Source organism: Polyodon spathula, unplaced genomic scaffold, assembly GCF_017654505.1.
Source record: "Polyodon spathula isolate WHYD16114869_AA unplaced genomic scaffold, ASM1765450v1 scaffolds_765, whole genome shotgun sequence".
Taxonomy (NCBI): Eukaryota; Metazoa; Chordata; class Actinopteri; order Acipenseriformes; family Polyodontidae; genus Polyodon; species Polyodon spathula.
In genome coordinates, this window is record NW_024472253.1 from 10,971 (window position 1) to 35,201 (window position 24,231).

The 24,231-nt window shown below is 45.8% G+C and overlaps 1 protein-coding gene across 1 annotated transcript; it reads left to right on the forward strand.

Moving 5' to 3' along the window:
- Positions 1–18,668: 18,668 nt before the first annotated feature.
- rtn4rl1b (reticulon 4 receptor-like 1b) lies at positions 18,669–24,133 on the forward strand. Its single transcript, XM_041241276.1, has 3 exons — positions 18,669–18,768; positions 19,811–20,376; positions 21,858–24,133. Exons 1-3 carry the CDS (start codon positions 18,669–18,671, stop codon positions 22,803–22,805), a joined length of 1,614 nt encoding a protein of 537 aa, XP_041097210.1. The 3' UTR covers positions 22,806–24,133.
- Positions 24,134–24,231: the final 98 nt, after the last annotated feature.

The window sequence follows — 24,231 nt, forward strand, 5'->3', positions numbered from 1 at the left end:
GGCCGATTGTGATGTCACAGCCGATTGTGATGTCACGTCTGATTGTGATGTCACGGCCGATTGTGATGTCCTGGTCGATTGTGATGTCACGGATGAATGGGCCAGTCGAATGGAGTTCTGAGAGGTGCCTCGCTCAGGTATGATTTTTTAAAGCACGTGACTTAGTCAACCATGCTGATACAGAGAACACATCACAGTAAAAACTGCAAGCTTCATCAATAGGGTTTCTCTAGCCCACAGCAGTTAACATTGCACAGCAGCTGTGAATTTAGCACCATCGGGGAACGCGGGGGTGTGTGTGTGTGTGTGTGTGTGTGTGTGTGTGTGTGTGTGTGTGTGTGTGTGTGTGTATATATATATATATAAAGATAGAGAGATATCTGCATGGCTTGTAATTTCAGATCTAATCTCCTCTATTGGAATAGATTGAAGTCTAAACGGGAAATGGAATTTTTTTTTAAACCTGAAGAAATTAAATCTCCAACTCAAAAAGTCTCAGATGAATGAACATGTTTTGTATATATATATATATATATATATATATATATATATATATATATATATATATATATATATATATATATAATATATATATTTTTAATATATGATTTCGAGGAAGAAGATATGGAACTTTTGATAGATATTGAAAAATATATTTTAATAAAACTCAGTTGCTTTAAATGAAAATATTGATTTGAATGAAGCACAGTTTAAGCTGAATAACAGCACTTCATTTATGATGATTTCTGTTCCACTAGTTGGGAGGAGAAAGCCTGACCGATGATCCCTTTTCTTTTTAAAAAAAGCATTTATAAAAACTAACGACACAGATTTTATTCCAAAGCAAGAGTCACTGACACGGGCTACACTTCCAAGCAAGCTTCTTAACAGTGTACAAGCCTCACCCACAGGGGGCAGCATTGTCTCACATGTAATGGTGCTCGAACCGGCGACCCCGCGCACCGCAAGAGAGCATCTACCAATAAAAATGCAAAAGAGCCGGGCTCGTCTGCATTCGCGGTTATAACCCCAGGACAGGATCCGTGACAGGCACACAACACTGCCTGTTACACATGCAACACCTTGAGGTGTTTCCAATGAATCTGCAAAGAGCGAAACACCAACACTGTGAAGATGAGGGCTGCACCAGCTGGCATCACTAGAGCCATAAATAGCTGAGTGAGATCCATAGCCAGCTCATAGATGAGGGATCCCAATCCCAGTTAATGGAATGTAGTCTCTGACAGATGGAGATAGGCTCCCTCGCTTTTAACCACCAGTACTCACAGAGTTACTAGAGCAGCGTTCAGGCGGGTGAAACGTTTTATTCCATTTTAAAGTTCATTTGTGCTTGTCTGTCTCTGGCAGCAGGGCCGCGGGTCAGCGGTTTGGCTGTTTTAGCCTATTAAGGGAGACAGCTCAGTTAGGTCTGTAAAGAGCTGTAAAATGTCAGGTGAAGATCCTATTTCCACGGGTTAAACACGGATGGTATTTGGATCAGCTGGCATTTACAGAACAGTCATGCATGAGGTTTATCAAAGAAAGGTCTGTGAATCAAACAATCACAAAACATTATTATTATTATTATTATTATTATTATTATTATTATTATTATTATCAAACTCATGAGCTCCGCTGCTTCACTTCTGACACACGGGAAGGCTGGGCACATGAGAAACAGACTCCACAGTGGAGATGAGACACATGCTTCAGCCCTGAAAAGATTTCTTAACAGATTCTTGAGGCTCCCAATTCCAGCATGGCCCTGCCTGTTACACTCCTCACCCCAGGAGGATTCAGGGATCAGTCTTTAAGCGCCTGGGTCAAGGTGCAGCGTGCAGCTGCCAGAGGCTGCGTCTGCAGTCTGGAGTTTCTCTACAGGGGCTAACTGAATACCATCACATCTTCCTGCGTCCGACCGGCCCCTTCACAATGATGCAGCTGGTTGCTGTCATCAAAACCACCACCTCAGTTCCGCTGCCATGGGAGCTGCATCTGTTGAAGAAGGCTATCCACCAGGCTTCCACTCAGATTCACTCAAGAGTTAATCTGTTAATCCAATCATTAACCCGTCTGCTTGACTTACACAAGACTGGTAACAAACAGACCCAGATGGTTCATGAAAAGAGCCCACAGAAGGAGCTCTGAAACCCCCCTTGGACGTTTTCACAGTTTGTTGTGTTACAACCTGAAATCTTGATATATTTAAATGGGATTATTTTCCCCTTTGATTTACACAACCTACTCAACACTTTCAATGAAGAAATGGAGGGAAGGTACAAACCAATTAAAAATAAAATACCTTCATTGGATAAGTGTTCACCCCCTTTGCTGTGACTCTCCTAACTAAGCTCAGGTGCAGCCAGCTGCCTTCAGAGTTCACACAGTAAGTTAAATGGAGTCCATCTGTGTGCAGTACAAGTGGCTCACATGATTTCACATTAAATACACCTGTCTCTGTAAGGTCCCGCAGTTGGGTAGTGCATTCAAAGCAAAGATACTACCATGAAGACCAAGGAGCTTTCAGAACAACTCCGGGATAAAGTTGTGGAAAGGCACAGATCAGGGGAGGGGTATAAAAAATTTTCAAAGGCATTGCATATCCCTTGGAGCACAGTCAGGTCGATCATTAAGAAGTGGAAGATATACGGCACCACCCAGAATCTGCTTAGAACAGGCCGTCCTCCCAAACTGAGCAGCTGGGTAAGAAGGGCACTGGCCCCGCAGGTTTCATGAAGGGAGCAAAGATTTTATCCTGAGCCCCTCCTTATAAACAATTCCCACTGTGTTTTTGCATGGTGTAATTGCGGTTTTTCCATGCTTTCCCCATGGATACACTATGCATTTACCAGGGTCTACCCCATAATCCGTGCATCTGAACATGCTTTACCATACCCCCCTATTCGTTACAATGCTCTGTGCTTTACCATGCTTTCACTGTGCTTTATTACACTTGGCTGTGCTTTTACTAACCCAATCTAGGGGGAATGAGTAGCAGCTTGACAGGACCTGCTCTCATTGTGATAAAGCAGGCTGCCTAGGAGTAAGAACTAAAGAACACTGAAGTCAAAACCACCCATTAATTATATTGAATTGTGTACGGCTGTGTGGGAGGCAGCAGCTTTAGGAGTTCTGCGTTACAAGGAAATATACATTTTAATATCTGCCTCCTCTTCAGTCATCATTTCTCTATTTGTTGTTATTGTTTTGAAGAGTATTAAAAAATAAGACTTTTAAATGCAAATTAAGAAATATTATAAATCACAGAGAGAAGACAATTTATTTGGGATACAAAACTTTAGTACAAGTTTCCTCCCTGTATTTCCAGAGTGAAAAAAACTTTGTACTTTCGTTTCTGTAACCTATAAACGCTACAGCAGGTAAGGAAGTATTCTGAGGCCTTGCTTTCTGATATATGAAATATGGAACGTAATTGAACACGCACACACCAGCCACCTCTGCAAAGGAGTTTCTCCTGTGCTTATTTGATATTTATTCATTCTATCGATTTGTTTTCCTTGGGAAAGGCCAGCTGGAATATTTCATGAACTGTGTAAAGCTGAAAAAAAAAATCTCCTTGAGGGAAAGCCTTTAAGACAGAATAATCTTATCTGGTTTGTTTTATATCGTACCTAAAAGGAATTTTCATTGAATAAAAATTAAAAAAAAAAAAAACCCACAGCCAGTGTCATTGTGAGATGGGCTCAGTTAATTCCACCTAATCTGCTGTTGAATTGAAGAGATCTTCAAGTCAGCTCCTCGTCTCTGAGAGCAGGCTGCTGCGCGGATGCACTCTGCTTATTGCTCTGTACTGCTATAGAAAGAATGCAAATCCTAACGGGAGCACAGCATCTGTTGTCTTGCATGTGTTACATTGTAATTACAGAGTGAGTGCTTTGTAATTCTAGAGCCATCAAGCAGCAGTCAACAGGGATATATTTTTAGCATTGCTTTTTAATGATATTGTGCTCACATATGGCTGGGTTCTTTTTCTAAATTTGTTTTTTCTGAAGTTTTTGTGAAAAATACAAAAAAAAAAAAACCCTAAAATTTCTCAATGGTTTCTACCAGGTGTTTTGCACGCCCCCTGATGGCCCGACTCCTGCATATTCACATGTGGGACTATATCAGTGACCTGGTGTGCTAATGCCTATTATAGACTGATGAGGATCGTTCAGCCAATCAGAGCACGCAATGAAGGCGGGTAATGATGAGGAAGTAAATCTAGCTGGATTTGTACCTTGTCTATTAATATTAATGCAGCATGTAACAGATGTTATATCAGCCCTCACAACTCATTAACAGACCTCGGATTTCAGCCTCAGTCCGCTCACTTCTACTCACGCAGGTATTACTCCTCTACACAGGCGCTCGCTGTCCCATAACTCTCCTGTCTCATACCTGTAACCCTACTCAAACCAGTCTGCAGTCCAGTAATCCTCCTTGAAAGCTGGCTTTGCAGATTTCAGAAGCTGCCCTGAAATATTAATCTCGCACAGAGAGAGAAGGAGTCACAAAGCATGACTGCACAAGGAGTCGCGTTCCTGTCTGTTTATATAGGGGACGGGGGACTGGAGAGACGCAAGGACCTACATTGTGCCAGAGCTCAAAAAATAATGACCCTACTTCCCAGTAATAGCTGTTAATATTGCATTCTGGCTAGGGCTGGGTGTAATAAATATAAAACACAGCCTGGCAGGGCACTGCAGTGCAAAGTAATATCCTGCAGAAGGCGTAATTGGTGGCAAACACGGCAATAAAGACGCCAGCTGCCGTTTTATAACCCCAATAAAACCCCAGATTATCAGGCATTAGCTTGCCAGCTGACCTTGCCATTCCCAATGCAATCAAGCACCAGGTGGCATCACCCTGTCGTCAGGGTGCCGCTGCTTAATTATTGCCTGATTAGCAGAAATTGTTAGAGAAGAAGAAGAAGAAGAAGGAGGAGGAGGAGGAGGAACTTGGCTGATCTCAATGATCAGTAGTCTTTTGTACAGCAGGGGAGCTCCACTCTGTTTCAGGTTCATCTGAAAAGCAAGTCCTGGTTTGAGTGTCCCAGTAATGGGACAGGGGTCACAAAGGATCATGTAGCGTATTAGGAAACAAGAGCGGCAGAGCAAGTTAATAAAATGGGGATAAATCATTGATGCGACTGCCGTCCTTCCCCTCCGTGCAGGAATGAACCCCCTCCTCCTCCTCCCCCGCTCTCTGACACAGGGAGTGAGGGGTGAGCGTGCCTCTGCTAGCAGCACCAGACTCTTCTCTCACGCGATGCTCAATCACAGCGGGGGGGGCAGGAGGAAAGACTAAGTGTGCCTCGTGCTTTTCTGCCTCAACCTGCTCTCGCAATCTGAATGCTGCTCTCAGCCCATCCGAGTCACGTTGCCTCTGATCGGGTCCTCACTGCAGAATTTTTCTTGACGCCCTGACCACCTTTTTTGGTCAGTCCACTCGCTCGGTGCTAAAAACAGTGCTTGAGCAGTTATCTCTTCACAGCAGCAGAACAAAAATGACCTGAAAGGCTGTTAGAAAACCAGCTACAAGGCAGGCAGCAGCAGCAGAGAAACACGGAGAACATGGCTAGGATTGGTTTGTCATAGCATCGATTGTGGTCTGATTGACCTGAAAGCTACAACAAAAAACGCAAAGCTGTCAAAAGATCCCGTGATTTGCCATCAAGTGCCTGCGATTCCTGTGGATTTACAGTCCCCACTCACCAAGGGGCTTACATTTGCGAGATGTGTTTGATCTGTAACATTCAGTAGTAAATTTTACTGTGAGAGCCAGCGTCAGGTTTGTTTTCGTTAATGCCGTTCCTGTGCCTGTGGCAGTTGTAAGAGAAAGCGTCTGCTCACTTTGTTAAAGGGGAGAGTGGCTCTGTGATGTAACGAGATGATTCGCCTCGGAGGCAGCATCTCAGGGGTTAACAGCGCAGTTTTATTCCATTTTCGCTTCTGAATATATTTCAGTGGAACCGATTTAGGTCTGACATTAAACATGTGCTGGAGGTTATGAGAAAATTATTTCCATCTGTCTGGAAAAAAAAAAAAAAAAATCCAATATTCTTGTGTGCGGCCCATTAAAAGAACATGTTAAACAGGCAGCTATTTTCATTTCGATTTCTCTGTCGCTCCCAGTCTGAACATAAGTGGAGACGATTTAGGGTCTGATCAAAAGGAGAGTGACTGACAATGCTGGGGACCGAAGACCGAAGAGTCTGTCTGTCTGAAATGAATTCAGTGTCTGGGAAAGGGAACCGCGTCTGTCTGTGCCGAATTCAGCGTCTCAGAAAGGTGAAGGACGGATAATGCTGGGGATTTAGGACCCAGGCCCGTGTCTGGCTGCGTTTTGAAAAGCACACTTCGAAGACAGCGTGTAAAAACGTAATTAACACCTCCAAGCTGCAAGTAAAGCGTGTATCTAATGATAAGTGCCCATTGAATTATTGATTTCTGGTTTATTGCAATATCACTTTTAATTTTTTTTCCCCACCGTTCTATTATTTATCATAGTGATAATGGTAAATGATAAAAAGCTGGGCTGACACCAGCGGGACTCCTGTAACAGGATTGAAACCTGAAGAAGACACGAGCATCGCTTCCACGCACATGCTTCTCTTCGTTTCAGACACATGGCGGGCATGGCAGTGTGAATAAGTGCCGGTCTAATGAGAGATGCTGTCTGCTTTGTGCACAATCCGTGGGTCGTTATCCTTGTCCTAGCTGCTGAACACCAATGCAGCAGCACTCTGGACATCCCTCAGATGGACAGATGAGCAGAGATGCAGCCACTCTGCAAAAGTGCTCTGAGCGCAGTGAGGCAGAAGGAAGACTGGCGTTCTTAATCAACATTTCAGTAGAAAGGCAGTAAATATTTAATCTCATGTCTAGGCCGGGGATTAGCGTTCAGCATGCCTCGCCAGTTCAGCACTACCAGCTTTCTGTGCCTCAAACAATTTCCATCTCTCTCTCTCTCTGTTTTTTGTTCCACTTAAAGACCACACACATAGACTTTTCCCAACGTGACCAAAAGAAGTTTCCCTGAAGTACAAACTCACGACCGTCCCGGCAAATAAACAAATCCGATCTTTAAAACTGTAACTAACTTTTGAGCCAAATGGGATTGTACTTGCAAGTGGCAGCATGCGCAAGGTTGCATGTTGGAGGTGAGTGAATCTCCGTGATGCTCAGATTAAATGGAGATACAGCAGCGAGGACATTGTTAGGATGCTGTGTGTGTGTGTCAGGTGTAGACAGTGGAGCAGGCCAGGGTAACAATTAGGGGAAGTGGAAATCAGGAACCGTCGAGAAGAGTTTGAGTATCTTCAGTCATTCCGTCAAAACCGATGTTAAAGCTTCGTGTGTCGGGCTTGACTGCCCTCAAGACGTCCCTCAAAATGCCAACGGCTCTCGTCGTCTCTCAAGCTGGTTTTGCTTTGCGATGCCCTCCGAGTGTGCAGCCAGCGGGTGCACATGGCAGAACGCACACGCACGATAGCCCAGCAAGACGTCGGTAATGATGATGAATGTGCAGCTGGGGTCGGTATGCTGTGCTGCTGTTACCGGGGAGGGGAGAGGTGTGCTAAACTAACACAGGCGCATGTATCAGCGAGTGCCTCAGCGGCAGAGCTCGCCAGATGAAATGTGATTTGAAGCGCTGGGCAGGAGCACTCAGCCCCTGGAGGCCCACACACTGAACTTGAGCAGGGTCGTCATGGAGATATAAACTGGGGATGGGGTGAGGGATCGGAGTAACGGAGGGGCAGGAGAGAGGAATGAGGGGGGCAGCAGCTTGTCCTGGGCTATGTCCACTGTGATGGATTGGTGTAATAAAAATAACAGCTTTAATAGCAAGGCGGGGAACAAGGACTGTTCTTCATACTGGCGTGTGCATCATTTCCTCTGTTGGTTCTGTAGCACTTCTGCTAATGTGAAAAGACATTTCCATTGGGATGCCATTATCACCCCAGTGTACTACCCCGAAGAAAACAAAACCTGGCTTGCTAGCATTAGCAGATCATAGCACTGGCAATAGAGTGTGAACACAGACCAGCTCTGATATAAGCTATACCAGCGATAAGCATTGTTCGTTAATACAACTGAGGTACAATTGGTTTGTCAAAATATGACAGCCCCATTGCATTACAATTGTAGTGCTGCTCTCTGCCTTGCCAGCATTTTAAAGAGATTCCTGTTTTGTTTTTGTTTTTTTGCAATCAGTGTTTTCACCTCAGCAGAGCTGGTGATGTATTTTCAACAACAGCTTAGCAACCTTCTTGCATGTTAAATATGTACCTCATACACAAATATGAAACGCTACATTTTAGAGCAGGTAGTAAACAGTTTAGTTTTATTAAAGATGTACTTCCCTCTGCTCTCACTAGATGACAGTGTCAAGCCTTACGCGTTACTGGCCTTCATTCCCTGGCAAATTAGCTGCCTGCTTGTGGTTTTGGTTTTTGCCCAGTGAGAATCAGGGAAAGTACCATTTTAAAATGTGTACCAGTATATTGAACGATGAAATTCATGCAAATCGTCAATCAAGAAAAACTCTTTTTGTGACACACGCTTGCCTCCGAGTTTTCCAGCGGGAACGTTAATCCGAGAGCACGAGGGTTAAGTTTGGCCGCGGCCGGGTGTAAGCAGCAAAGCGGCAGCTCCAGCTGTAATTCCATCAAAAATCCTGAGCAGACTGCACACACCGCCGAGAAAGAGGGTCGCTCCTGCCTGCCTGCCTGCCTGCCTGCCTTAGTGGGTTAATCTTCTTTGCACAGGATGTTTTAAATAATATACAAGCCTTCAAAATGAAAAGCAAAAACATATAAAAGATTTAGCAGCTCTGCCTGCATGTCACTGCTGAGCAACAGCGGTGGGGCTTGCAATGGAGTATCAGCGGCCTGAGATACAAGAAGCAGAAAGGCAGAGTGGAGGGAGAGTGGGGAGAGCTGGGAGGGAGGGAGGCAGTGTGGCTGAGTGTTTAGATGAGAGAGCTGGGAGGGAGAGTGGGGAGAGCTGAGAGGCTCAGTAGAAAGGAAAGCAATGTGGTATAGATACAGAGACCCATCCAGATGACACACAGATGTCTTCCACACTCCTTCAGTAAGCACGTTGTAACGGGTAAGCTGAAGACACTTCCCCATTACCAAGCAAACACACATGAAACTGAAGTCATAGTGAAGTCAACAACGCAGGGAAATAAAACACCCCGAGCAATTCTCTAATCATCACACACAGGTAGGCTCGTGGTTTAAAAAGTCAGGCAAATTACATTTTCCATGCTCCTTGCCCCTTAATTTGCGGCAGAAAATTTAATATCCCTTTCTCTGCTGAGTCTTTCCAGTGGTGGAGAATAAATGCTGCCTTTAACTGATAATGGGATGGTCATGCGTGTTGAAGAGCAGCGGGCATCGATCGGCAGGCAGGCAGAGAGGCTGGGAGGAGGGAGGGAGAGAGGGAGGCTGGGAACGGAGACAGGGAGGCAGAGAGTGAGGGAGGCAGAGAGGCTGGGAGGCAGGGAGGGAGGGAGAGAGGGAGGCTGGGAACAGGGAGATGGAGGCAGAGAGGGTGGGAGACGGAGGCAGAGAGGGGGGAGGCAGGGAGGTTGGGAGGCAGGGAGGCTGGGAGGCAGAGAAGGAGGGAGGGAGACAGAGGCAGGCAGGGAGGCAGGCAAGGAAGGAGAAATGCAAGGGTTGACACTCTATAGATCTGTGTTTTTATAGCAATTTGTTTTAGCAAGCTGTAATCATGTTGCGTTTCCCCTAACCGTTATGCAGGAGTGTAGAAATCTGAAATCCAACTCATTCACAAGTTAGGAGTCATGAGCTTTCAGATAAACAGGCTTCCAAACATCACCAACAATTCGAACGAGAAAACAAGCAACAAGAAAAGTAATGACACCGCTGCTCCTCCTTTACAAGGCTGTTCGTGGTTCTGTCTGCTTGCGCCAGTTACCTATTCTGTGCCTCTTGGCAATTCCAAGAACTCCGTTAGAAGCCTACAGCGTGAGAGCTTGGAGCGTCCAAACTCCTTCCCTTTGGAACTTACTTCCACATTGGATCCTGGGTGCTGAGTCCATCAGTGTTCTTAAATCTAAGCTCAAAGCAGATCTCTTTGATTTGGCCTTTCACCAGCGGGCAGCGTGGAGCTCTTGCAGCTCGCTGTGTATTTCTGTAAAGTGCACTGGGGTGCTTGCACATGAAGGATGCTGTATAATTGAAACTGGTATGATGTGGGGTGGGAGAGTTTAATTATGTACAACTACAGCATTCTGCTGGGGATTGAGTACATAACTATATATCTTTAAGTCCAGACCAAAAGGGGTGAGGGTGACCTACAGCACCAGAAGAGACCTGGTCCCAGGATGCATCAGCTTTAACTTGTATCTCTGTCAAGAAATGGTTTGGGAGGTGAAGATGTTCAGTGTTAAACTGTGTACCGGACAGCATGAAACACTGCCAGCGACTGCAGAGTGAAGACTGCCTCTCTGCTTATCTTTTTTCCTAATGGGCGCCCCATGGCTGGTGAATGGAAGATCCCGGGCTGGAGTGTGCAGAAAGACCTCAGTGCTGATGTGTGTGGGTGAGGGCCTGATTCTCTCACCTGCCAGTCAATCAAACAGCGGAGAACATTTAGCAAGCCTGCATGTCATTATCAGCTGCTTTGCTTTCATTATCACACAGAGGCAGGCAGACCCCGCTTGCAGTTCAACTCTCTCTTCTACAAATGTACAGTTATTCATATCAGTCGAGCCTTTACTTGAACTCATTACAATTCATAGCAATGCACAGCTCATATAAATCTAGTATAACTATGAAGATAGTTGCATGGGTTATTCATGAATGTCAGTGTTAGTATGATAAGATGATGTCATGTGCTTGGTTTACTATTTAAAGAATAGGAGATTTTTTCCATTTTTCATGCAATCTATTTATATATATATAAGATAGATAGATAGATAGACAGATAGATAAATAGACAGATAGATAGATAGATAGTATTGTCTTTGAAATGAATAAAAACATGGTGCTTTTACTGTTTTTACAGATTATTTACCGTTTCATTGATTTGCTATGCTTGCTGTTTTTTTTTTTTAAAGCTACTCATTCTCTCTGAATGTCATTCTCGTGTCTGTGATGCCCGTTGATGGATCATCCTGATCGGTGGATGACAGTTCTAACGTCTCCATCGTATTGATCAGAGTCTGTTTTTATGATTGCTTGTGCTTCACCTGTCTTTCGTTACTCTGTCACAGTGCTTCACCACGTTGTTGTCATCAGGGGAGACGGCAGTACACTTTTGTCACAATAGAGTTTCATATACGAGGTTCTCATGTGGGCCTGTAAAAAGAAAGAAGGGATTCCCGAACAAGCCAAGGTACCATAAAAAAAAAAACTGCAAACACATCCCCTATAAAAATGCACAGAGTGCAGCATTGAAACATGTAAGCCTATTGCTAACCCTCCAAGGGAAGTTATATAGATAATGAAAGAGATGCAGAGCTTCTAACACTGTGTGTGTGTGTGTGTGTGTGTGTGTGTGTGTGTGTGTGTGTGTGCGCATGAGAGAGCGAGAGAGAGGGAGAGAGAGAGAGAGAGAAGGTAGAAAGGGAGAGAGAGAATGTGAAGGTAGAGAGAGAGAGAGAGAATGTGAAGGTAGAGAGAGAGAGAGACTGTGAAGGTAGAGAGAGATGGAGAGGGAGAGAGAGAATGTGAAGGTAGAGAGAGAATGTGAAGGTAGAGAGAGAGAGAGAACGTTAAGGTAGAGAGAGAAGAAGAGAAAGGGAGAGAAAATGTGAAGGTAGAGAGAATGGGAGAGAGAGAATGTGAAGGTAGAGAGAGAGATGGAGAGGGAGAGAGAGAATGTGAAGGTAGAGAGAGAATGTGAAGGTAGAGAGAGAGAATGTGAAGGTAGAGAGAGAGGGAGAGAGAGAGAGAGAATGTGAAGGTAGAGAGAGCGGGGGAGCGAGGACAGTATTAGGGAAGCGAGCAAGCCCGCGTGATGGAGGCAGGATGTAATTACTGAGAAGCAGTATGGCTGTGGCTCTCCTGAATGACACCTGACACAGGGAGGTTAATGAACTAGAAGGATTTCTCTGTTCTGCTGCGCCGTTATGAAGGGGAGCGACTGCAGTTTTCTGCTATTTGTCCAGTAAGGAGGCAGGTTAACTGTGAGCTTATGAGAAACAGGAAATAGATTCCTCACTGTTTGACCCACGATCCTCCAAAGGGGAGGAGAAAAGACTTTTTTTTTTTTAGACAGAGAGAGGCGAGGGAGGAGGCAGCCGCAGATGGGTCACCCCAATCCTGTTTACTGTAGATTTCTCATTATAAATGGGCATTATCCACACTGTAACCCTTGCATGCATGGAGAACTCACAGAAGCACATATGGAAGACGCAAATGCATGACAAGCTCATATGAGACTGCCATTTGTTTCCCCCCCACACAGCAGTGGAAAACATTTGAAAACCTTTTCAATGAAAAATATATCTGTTGTGTGTCCATGCATGTAATAACTCTCACCCGGGAACACTGTCACGGCAGCACTCTCACTGGCCCTGCAGGGGTGTCATTTCCCACACTCCTTAACTTGCCCCTTGACTAAGGTGAAGCCCCATCTGTCGTGCTGGCACACTATCAGTGCAGCAGTTATTAGGGACCCCACACCGAGGCTGCGAGTCCAGCACTCATCTGGTTTCATCTTTCTTACCTTGATACTGTCGGCAGCAACAGCAGCACAATACCAATGAGCCCAGGCAGGGGTATTCCTGCAGGAGACAAACAATATCCTTTGGTTGTCAATAGTAATATTGTAAACTTTGAGCCTATTGGATGCATGCGGAGTCACTAGCTGCTAACTCTGCACTGCTTGGTTTTGCTAAGAACCGAATGCCCCCCCTGCCAGATGCAATAACTCCTCATTTTAGCATGCTTACGACCCTAACCCCAGCCTCCGGTCCAGCTGAGCCGCTGTTATGACTGAAGGCAGAGGATTCCCCCGGGACTTCATGCCTGGATTATGCAGGCTCATTGCAGTGCGCTCTAATGAAGCTGCGTGTGTTTTATAGCGCTACTGCCTTCAGGAAGGATGCACTTTAATGACAGATGCAGCAATTAGACCAGAGAGCTCGCTTGTGTGGGGAAGCGTTGCAGGGCAGGGCTCCACAGATCATGTTACTGCAGCGTTTGCAAAGTGCTTTCCGTCTGCTAGAAGCTGCAGCCACTTCACTCCTTCCAAAATTACACTGAGGGGCATTTGTATTGTATTGAACCCACAAACACTGGTCTTCACCCCAGTCTCAGGCCATCTGAATCATTTATAATCCACGCAGAGTGTGCAGCCTGGCAGTTTGCCTCTTTAGGCTTCAGTACAAAGCAAAAGGCTCTGTTTGAAAAATAATGCAAGGAACAAGCCCCAAGTTGATGAATGACCCTGGACATGAGAACACAAATATATCAGAAGAATCGTGATTACGCTTCCGAAGCAATATGCACCAGCGCGCCGCACACTGAACAGTAAATAGGGAGAGCAGGGAAGGAACGCACAGAATTTTGAGATTATAGAGTGATCGGAACTAAATTATACACAGCTGAGCTTGTTACCTGCACACTGTAGCTAATCACAGCAGAGTCAGAGATGGGTCAAACTGCTATGCAATGGGAGTCTTGGAGTATTTCCATCCTAGGAGAATTGTATACAATCCAGGGGGTGTTAGCTGACACTCGAGGGATCCTTCAGCCCGGCACTTCAAGTCTTCAAAGTGAAAGATCATGACCTTTCCATGTCCTACAGTACGTGAGCTCCCCTGGGCTCTGCAGTGTACAGCACAGTGGGATGCTGTGGGAGTCCATCTACACCGAGTCTCTACACAAGCGAGGTCGATACACACTGACAGGAGTCAACACGGAGCTGCGCTCCCCTAATTTGCAGCTCGCTCCGTGACAGGCAGAGAGGAAAACGGGGGGGGGGGATTTCTTTTCACCGTTCCTTTCTTCTGTAAAATAAGCAGCTTTTGTCAGGGAATTATTGATCGATGGACGCAGAGCGAGTAAATCAACTCCGCTGGGTAGTGCTGTTGTATTTCACTTATTGACATTTTAATGCGGTTGTAGATCACTTCTGAGAAAGGCGACCTTTTAGCAAAATACCCCCGTTCTACCAATTCCCAGATACATGTAATAAATGTAGCTCTCCCTCTGAGAGACAGACAGTGAGAGAGAGAGAGACAAACAGAGAAAGAGAGAGAGAGACAGAGAGACAAACTCAGAGCAGGGCTGGTGTAGTCGATTACTTCTGTAGTTTACAGCAGAGAAAGGGAGTCGGTGCAAATTAATTTACAGAACAGAACCGCAGTCCACTTCAGCAGTCCCTGCCCGCCCTGCATTTCAACAAGGAGTTTGCTCCAGCTAGCTCAGTCTTGTGTGAAGTAAGGATTCCTGATGTATCTCCTTGCTATCTTTAGCTTCCTCTCTCTCTCTCACTCTCTCTCTCTCTGTGAGTTCAGGGCTGAGCAAGCTCCCCAATGTGTTTCTTGCACATGGATTTCTATAACAAGACACGGCTTTGGTGTTCAAAAGCTCCTGGAGATGTGCAGCGTTGCCGCAGCACTTAACCCTTGAGAGCCTTCCTCCTTTCGGGTCTGTCAACAGCGTTCCACCATAAGATTGTAGAACACAGTGGGGCAGGTTCAGCAAATCAAAACACCGTTACCACAAGGGGCTATAATTTGAACACATTATTGACTCTTCAGTTTGACCGAATAGCATTCTAGAGCGACAAAAAAAAAAAAATCTATGCGGGTCAAATCTGTTACCACTGATGCCATACACCGAACACATTTTCACAAAACAGCCTACAACTTGGTAGAAAGTCAGACAGAACCAAAGTTAAAGGCAGTTAGAAGCTAACTGGAGGCTTTTAGAAGGATATGCTTTTACAAGGCAGTCTCTGCAGGGGTAGAAACAAGACTCCCATTGCGTAGCAGTTTGATCCATTCCTGGGTTTTCTGTGACTTTATTAAGACACACCTGAGCTTGTTACCGCTACACTGTGGTTGAACCTGGAATAGGTGAAACTGCTGTGCAATTCCGTCCCTGATCTGTAGACTTACTGAGAGAGAGAGAGAGAGAGAGAGAGAGAGAGAGAGAGAGAGAGAGACACTGAGTGAGTGAGTGAGTGAGTGAGTGCCGGGAACATCACTGAATATTATCCCAGTCTAGCTGGAAGGTTGAGACTGACAGTGTTAAGATGGTTTTAGTCTAATGGCCTTTCCCAGCGATTAGCTGTGTTAAGCTGTAGTGTAGTTAATGAATTGACATTACTGCAGGATCAATGGTGAGCTCTTAGAGCAAGAAAGGCTAAGTTAATGAAACGGGATTGCTCTCTTAGATCAATGAGTCACCCTCCTCTCCCTCTCCTTACTGTGACTCAGAAGAGGAGTGCAAGTGTGTGTGGTGATGTGTGGCAGTGTGTGTGTGTGTGTGTGTGTGTGTGTGTGTGTGTGTGTGTGTGTGTGTGTGTGTGTGTGCGTGTGTGTGTGTGAGACCTGTCACCCACCACATGTTTGAAAGGCATTCATCTTGATTAATTAGTGCTCCACTCTGCAGTGGCTCTGAAAAAGGAATCTTTTATTCTGTGAATAAAGATCTGTGATTGCCATTAAATCAATGTTGTCCCTGCTGAATTAGTGCCAGATTCCTCACCTCGGGTCTGTGTCTATTATTTTTGCACTGATGTAGGATCGATGCAGCGAAGACCAGTAACTGTTACATAGTAAATAATCCAGATCAGATGCTGTCTCTCCACATGCATTCGCTGACTGCTCCGAACGATCATGTCTAGAAAGAAAGCCTTTTTTTTTTTTTTTTACCTGTGTCATAACATGTTTGCATCCCTGTTATTTTTTCACCATCGATCTTTTTGCTTCCCGGATTTCTTTATTGTGTTTCGCTAGGAGGAGTCAGATGGTGCTCCTTTCATCCTGAAAAAAATAAATAAAATAACAGCAGAGAAACAAGATTAGGGGATGCTGAGAGAGGTGTATTCTTCTGAGAACTAGGGATGCATATGCTGGTACATGTGCTAATTAACACAATGGCACGATCACTAATACTAGATTGGAGTTTTCAATTAGTTGCTGTGCATTTAAAACGTTGGTAAACAATGTAATTATAGAGAGGGTTTCAGATGTCTCAGAATCAGAGAAGAATGACACAGAAGATTTCGGAGAAGTCCTCTCCACTCCTAGCTCTTCACCCATTCTCCTAATAAGGGCGTGTGGGGCTGTTCGTAATAAACAGCGTGCTTTTGTTTTTTTAATTGTGAACGGTGAAAGGTTTATCCCCTCTTGTTCAGAAGCTGAAGGAAAGCGTGTGGAGGTTGAAAAATAAATAAATAAATAAAATCAATGGTGAGCTGAGACGTCAGCGGGAGGCAACACAAGGGGGTTCTTTTGAAGTGGCAGGTGGGGGGAGAGAGAAAGAGAGAGAGAGAGAGAGAGAGAGAGAGAGAGAGAGAAAGGTATTCTTCAAACAATGATGGCATTCATTTAGAATTAACATCACAAGGCTATTCTTTCAGTAATAATAGACAGCCAGGGCTCGGTTTGATTGGGGTGCAATTAAAGCAATTAACAGCCACCGTGTCCCACAGTCATGTTCATTTTACAAAGTGCAGGTGGAATTGCTGCGTTTCTGTGGCATGCTGCTTTCAAAGGTTTGCACTTACTATCGGAAAAGCAGAGCCTGCTAGCAAAGAACTGTTTCTACAAGGTTTTGTTTTTTTGATTTTTAATGTGAAATTTCTCACTTCTGGATGCCACTTCTGATGGTTTCAATATCATAAAACTACGTTGCATTGAAGCTGCATTGGCAGTGAAACCCCCCCCCCTCCTGTCCTGTCCTGTCCTCCGAGGCTCCAGTCTCAATGAAGCAAGCGTTTGTTTTCAATTGTATTACTAAGGGCCCCAACAGCAATGGTTTGTTTGAGTTCCTTTTGTTTTTGTACTCTGTTCCTAATCAGTCGAATTAGGCTTTCTCACTTGAACTCTAACAGGGCAGCAGCCAATTAAGGAAAGCGCTTGTGTTCTTGAACTAAGACAAGGGGTTGCTGAAGGTGCATTAAATAGATTGCACTGTGTACCTAATCGATCAGGAGCTGGCTGCATTTACACTGTATCAAATGAACAGTGTGTTTGCACAGCATTAGTGCTGGCAAGCCTCTCTCCGTTAGTCTTATCAGTTAAGAGGTGTATATCTAATCGACTGGCATGCATGTAGCAGCAGTGTGGAGATAACATGTAAAAACTTTCTTATTCAAGTCATTAAAACCCAGGGAGCGTTAGCAGGCTTTCGTGCTGGCGACAAACAGATCCGCAGGAAATGAGTGGCTTGGTTTTAGCAGGTTGGGTGATGTGCTAGATACTTGAGATGCACTGATAAAACATTGACACTGACGCACAGTTAAAACGTAGTTAACTCTTTCCTCTCCGTGAGAGACCAGTTACCCACGCAGAGCTATTGAAACTGCATCAGCAAACCATAGCATCAGCACACATTGGATATAGATCCTGATAACGGCATTGATAAATGACACTGATACTGCAGCCTCTATTGTTGTGTCACTGTAAATGGGAAATATTCACACCGGTACTCTTACTACCAATGGCAGCCTCATGATATTGTGCCCTTTTGCAAGTATTGCCACTTAGGTAAACTATGACAAATTCATAGTCCAAACAGTGGAAAAAGCAGAGCAATTCATTCATTACAGTGCTGCTCAAACAGGAAAAGCATCACACAATAAGAATTCTGATTCCCTGACTTTTACTCAAGCCTGTTAACCTGTATGTTTTCCATGTGTAAAGTTTGATTTGCGTTGCAATGGCTGAGCTGTGAAAACGTCTTTCAGCAATGCAAGGGTTCAATAATAAATATGCAATAGAGATGGTTAACTGGAACTCAATTAGATTCACACTGCCTGCAAACTCCAGGAGCTGGTGCAGAGTGAGATTCAAAGAACAGATATGCCGTTGGGATTGACGCTACGATAAAGTAATATTAAACAGATTGCAATGCGCACACAGGCAGCAGGATTAAAACACACGCAGTATGCAAGCTGCTCATGCAAACCCAGGACTACGACAGAGTGCTTTCAGGCAGGGGTACATGCCAATTTCTCCGTCTCAGTTCTCTGATAAACAAAATGTTTCGGAGCAGATAGCGTGATCAAAACACTTGCAGTATGATACTGCCCGGCTTAGACTGGCAGAGGAGTTTGCCAACATGAGCCAGCCTATTCCCTGGTGATGCAAGGGATTCTTTTAAATGTTATGCTTGTGAATTTAAAGGGGGGACTGGAGGGAGAATGGCACTAGTTGCAGTCCGGCACGGTGCAGGCCAGACCTAGAGTCAACTACAATTGTAATTGTGCAATTTCTAATTAAATGCAATTACAATGTAACCGCTGCAGCTTAATCACAACTGTGGTTTTAATTGAACAAAATAGCATTGGAATTGGAATTCTGCTGTCATTATAATATGGATTGAGCTCTGGTGCAGACAGGCAGACACCAGGAGAGCCTCCCCACACAGCTCTTCACTTTGTGCTGCTCCTGCCTGCCTGCCGTTCACTCCTGGGCCTCTCCGAAGCTGAGTCTGATCCTTGTTCCGGATGCTGCACAATTGGGACGTGGATTGTGGGCGCTGGGAGGAGCGAATAGAAATCACGAAAACAATTTCTTTGAACCTGATACAAACCCAAACCTCCAGAGGTGAGCACCATGAGAAGCAAACCCCAGATACAGTAGCAGTCATCCGAAACCATTGTTAAAATGCATGCAGTATGCATGCTAATGTCTGGGCTTGCTAATGTGGGATCCATCACACTGACAGAACTGCTATGCACACAATGCAAACACGATCCCGATTCCTTGATAGGGCAGTATGAAACACAGAGACGCTGCTCAACACTGACCGTTGGCTGAAGGGCCGCTCTGGGCAGCCAGGTTGCCGTTAATTCTGTTTTAATTGCTCTGGAGGGAACTGACCATTCTGTATGTCTCTTGTATTTTAGGCATGTAATGTGCAGTTAGTATGCAACGCACACTGCTGAGCAGAATTCCAATGCTTGTATTACACGCACCTCGTGTACACCGTCAATGCGCTGCACACCTTGTATGACAGGAATAAATCACGCAGAAGCTCTTATCGTTTGCAAACGGGCACAAGCTACACTCTGAATCTGCGTGCCAGCAAGTGCAGAGCTGGGGAGGCTGGGATTGCTGTGCTGCTGTTGGGTTATTGAGTAAAGAAACCTGTGGAGAAGCTGCTGTCTGTAACACTGGCTGTTGGGTCTACAGTGGCTTTAACTGCGGGGATCCGCGTGACAGCTGCCTGCTGGGAGTGTGGTGCAGAGCGGAGCAGCTTTATTGTTGCAGGAGACACAGGTTGAGCTGAATCCTGATAACAGAGAGCTTGGACTTTTAAAAAAAAACCAAAAAACATTTACAGAGATATTTTTCAATAGCGTTCTCTCCGCCAACATGAAACCAGAGATTAAAATTAGGCAAGAGTTGAGATCCCAACAGTTGGTTAGTTAAGTTCTTCAGTTTTGAGGCCTCAATTCTTTTTAAACAGCGTGCTGGATTTTTGTAGCACTAGTGCATTATCTATTGGTGCTGCCTCACAGGCGAGACGATCTTTCCTTATTAGCTTCTGAGGCGTTTTGCTGCTCTCCTGGTCGTTGTGTACTTGAACTACTCATTTCTAATGCATTTTTTTTTAATTCAATTTGAGAAGCCTGTGTAGTTTCAGCGCTACAGAGCGGCCCTCACTCCCTGTCGTTTCGTCCCTGTATAGCCACTGTCTCACTCGCCCATCACCCACGCTCCTCCTCTCTCTCTCTCTCTCTCTGTGCAGGGTGTGGTCTGGAGTTTTTACTCATGCTGTGCACTGGTCTGGAGCTGCCTCTGTCCTGGTCCTGCCCGCGGCACTGCGTCTGCTACTCCTCCCCGACCACGGTGAGCTGCCAGGCCCACAACTTCCTGACGGTGCCCGAGGGCATCCCACCGCACAGCGAGCGCATCTTCCTGCAGAACAACCGCATCACCATGCTGCTGCGTGGCCACTTCAGCCCCCACACCGTCACCCTCTGGATCTACTCCAACAACATCACCTTCATCGACCCCGACACCTTCCAGGGCTTCACCCAGCTGGAGGAGCTCGACCTGGGGGACAACCGCTACCTGCGGGCCCTGGCTGCGGAGACCTTCAGCGGCCTGCCCAAGCTCCACGCGCTGCACCTGTACCGTTGCGGCCTCTCCTCCCTGCCCAGCGGGATCTTCCAGGGGCTGCGCAGCCTGCAGTATCTCTACCTGCAGGTATGGTGTGTGCGCCACAGGGGCCTGCCAGCCGCTGGCTCCAGAGTTGGTTGATTCCAGTTTTTCAATTCCCAATTCCTATTCCCTTTTAATCCAACACATCACTGGTCATCGTTGCAGTTAGCCGCATTCTGTTCAAACGAGCGACGAATGACTTAAAATTGACTCCTGTTAGCCAATTCAATTGAAATGAAAGCAGTGAAACAGGCACAGCAATGATAGTGTCTCGAAAATAGCAATTCCACTTCCTTTTGAAGGGATGGGAATTGGAATTAGGAATGGGAATCGATTTAGAGAAAAAACACAATGTTGAAATGAAAAAGAGGAATTGATCCCGACCCTGGCTGGTTCGTTTGGTTATTGATGTCACAGAGCTGCAGCAGTTGATAGCGTCTTCTGCTAAAATAATAAACAGCAATGGGCCCATGTATTTCTATGTGCATCAGTATATAGGATTACAGGCTACTGTTCTGCTCTTTCGACTGTGAATACCTTGTCTGTTCTACAGTCTGCAGTTCCAAGTTATCTTTCTAACATTCTTTCCTTTTTCAAAGATTCAGTGTTGAAAAACATTACAGAATGTTTCTATTAATAACCTGAACCATTCTAGACTGCTGTTGAGAGGCCAGCAGACTGACTGTCTGGTGAACCTCAGACTGTACTCTATTCAGCTCAGTGCCGACCCCAACACCCCCTGCCTGCTTGCCTCCCATTCAGCCGGAGCCTCTCTCCAGCACGGACTGACAATGCTGATGGAATTTATTTCTGATTGAGTTTAGATTAGAACTCGAGGGAATGTAAAATGAACGCAGTCCTCCCTCATTATAACATTACAGAGTTTAGAGTGTAGTTTAGAGAGCGTGTGTGTGTGTGTGTCGCCTTGCAATGAGATTGTGGGTGAAATTGCACAGCCATGCCGCTGTATAACCGTCTAATAAGCTGTCTCACAATGAGGGATCCACTGCAGCACAGTACAGAAATACTAAAGAGACTTTATCAGTGTCTTCGTGAAGGCCTTGTGCAGAAACGTCCCAGACAGGGATAGGCAACTTTATTCAAAGCAGAAATAAGCCATGCAGACAGGCAAAGAGGGGAGTGCTGTATGAAGCCTGGTTCACACTCTGGTAGTTTCTGTCAGGGATATTTAGTTAAGCAAAGGTTACTGTTCAGAAATGATGCGCACCAAGTGTTGACAGGATGATATATAAAAATGTGAAATCAATGATGCCCTTGTCACACCCCATGCTGCGACGATCCACGACCCGCAAGGGTGGTGTCATGTGATGGGCTGGCAGCTGCATTGGCGAAGCAGTCCTTCATTCTCTAATTGATCTTCAGCAGAATGGTGGAGCCAAGGTTGCTTACCCCAGACCTAAGGTTGGATCAGGCTGCTTTTGTTATGATTGAGTGTTCAAAGCTGTGGATGAATCCACCTGTGGCTGTAGCATCTTAACCTGATTCGTGTTCTCTTCGGCTCTCAGGACAACCGGATCGAGTTCCTCCAGGACAACTTGTTTGCCGACCTGATGAACCTGAGCCAGCTCTTCCTGCACGGCAACCGGCTGTGGAGCTTGCACCAGGACACGTTCCACGGGCTCTCCAGCCTGGACCGGCTCCTGCTGCATGAGAACCAGCTGCAGTGGGTGCACCGAGGGACCTTCCACGACCTGAAGAAGCTCACCACCCTCTACCTGTTCAACAACAGCCTGGCAGAGCTGTCTGGGGAGTGCCTGGCCCAGCTGCCCTCCCTGGAGTACCTGCGGCTCAACGGCAACCCCTGGGAGTGCGACTGCAAGACCCGCTCGCTTTGGGACTGGCTCCAGCGTTTCAGAGGATCCAGCTCCAGCGTTCTCTGTGAGTCTCCCCCAGACCTCAGGGGCAGGGACCTCAAGCGCCTGACCAAGGAGGACTTCCCCAGCTGCTCCGGCTCCGAGTCCCTCCATCAGATCAAGACCTGGACCACAGCGGACAAGAACTCTTTCAAGAAGGACCACCATAGCCGTCATCACCACCCCAGCAACCGCCAGCACCCGCCCCCAGATGTTGCCCCCCTGCCGGCAGGTGGCTCGGACAGCCCCTCTTCCTCCGACAAGAGCCCCCCTCCGTCATCCACCGGCGAGGGCCACAGGCCCCACGGGGCCCGCAACTGCAGCCGTCAGCGTCCCCGGGGGCCCAAGAAGATTCTGAAAGGGGTGAACGCACTGGAGGAGATGGCGGACAAGGAGCCCCAGGAATACCCCGGGGAAGGGAAATTCGGGTACCCCCGGAAGAAACCCAAGTGCACACGCCCTCCCCCTCTGCGCCCCCCCAGCGGGGTTCAGCAAGCCAACGGGAGCAGCGCAGCCTCGGGGCAGCAGCACCCCACAGCCTGTTTAATGAACCTCATAGCGTCTGCCCTGCTGGCTGCCCTGGCTGCTGTGATACGCTGAACCGTTCTGCCAAGCCCCGCCCTCCCAACGAAGCCACGCCCCTCCACTACGCTTGTGTGTGTGTGTGTGTGTGTGTGTGAGAATGTGAGGGTTGGGTTTTGTTTTAAATATAAAACAGGACACAAAAAAAAGTGACAAAACAACCTCTGTATGTGCTAGCACTGCCACTGATCTGATTATTATTATTTTTTTCCTGGAAGAAAGGGCCTTTGGAATGTGTTGAATAAAACAAAACTGGGAACACTTGGAGTGATAAAAGACAGATCTGAAAGAAATTAAGACATCTTGGTTGTGACTCATGGTGGGAGTCAAGGGAGCAGAAAGAAGATCAGGAGACTTTTTAGTTTAAAAAAAACAAATTAATTTCTGCCAAATCTCTAATAAGTAGAGGGCAAGCGATCCCCCGAACACACACAACCCTAAAAAAAAAAAAAAGTATTTAAAAAGAAAACATCAACGATTATTACGTGATGCTACATTCCCCATAATTCTCTTTTTCATTAAACTACATTCTGTTCACCACATAGATTTAATGTACTTAACTGATGAGTTCGTAATGATCAGGTTTAAAATGAACTAGAAGTATTGGTAAGTCATCAGAAAGCTTGTCTTTCTACATGCTTTCCCTGTGAAAGGCGCTCTTACCATAGCGGAACACTGTTCGTCTCATTATCTTCACGTCTGTTTTCACGTCCTTTACATTTCAAACACACGGCGAGCTCGGGGGGTTTTGCAAGCGTATACAAGTGAAATATCCAGGAGGCTGTCAGCTTTACTTTCCCCGGCTTCAAGGAGCCAGTGTTGGGCTTGATATTCTTCAGGATCAATAATACTACAGAATCCTCCCTTCTTCCCTCAAGATCACTTCGGCATCACCTGAGGAGATGCAGAGTGCAAACACAGACCAAGGACTGGCCTAAAACCAGTCTAGAATGCCCTATACCATGGGTCATTGGCGTTCTAGAATGACCTAGATCTGGACTGCAAACTGGTCTAGAACTGGCTAAAGAAGCTTGGAGCAAAACAGTAGCTTCTGGGGCACACCCAGATAGACATGCCAGTAAGCAGGCAGGCAACATCTGAACCAAAAGACATGCTGTGTGTATGCTGCTCTGACTATAACAATAGCAATGATGATAATAATATGAATATAATAATACTAATTACAGGGTCTCTTTCCAATGTTGAGGGGTGGTGTTTTTGTAATGTCTTCTCACTATTCTTTAATATAAATACACAGTGTCCACCCCCCCCCCCCCCCCCCCCATTACCCAACTGTACTGTATGTTGTTAAAAAAAACAACAACATCAAACAAGTTTATAAAGGACATTAAAAAGTATATCTTCTTATGCTAAGGATTGCTGCCTGTCTTTAATTTCCAGAGAATCGTTAGTGAAGACAAACAAGATCGCCAACTCTTCTGTG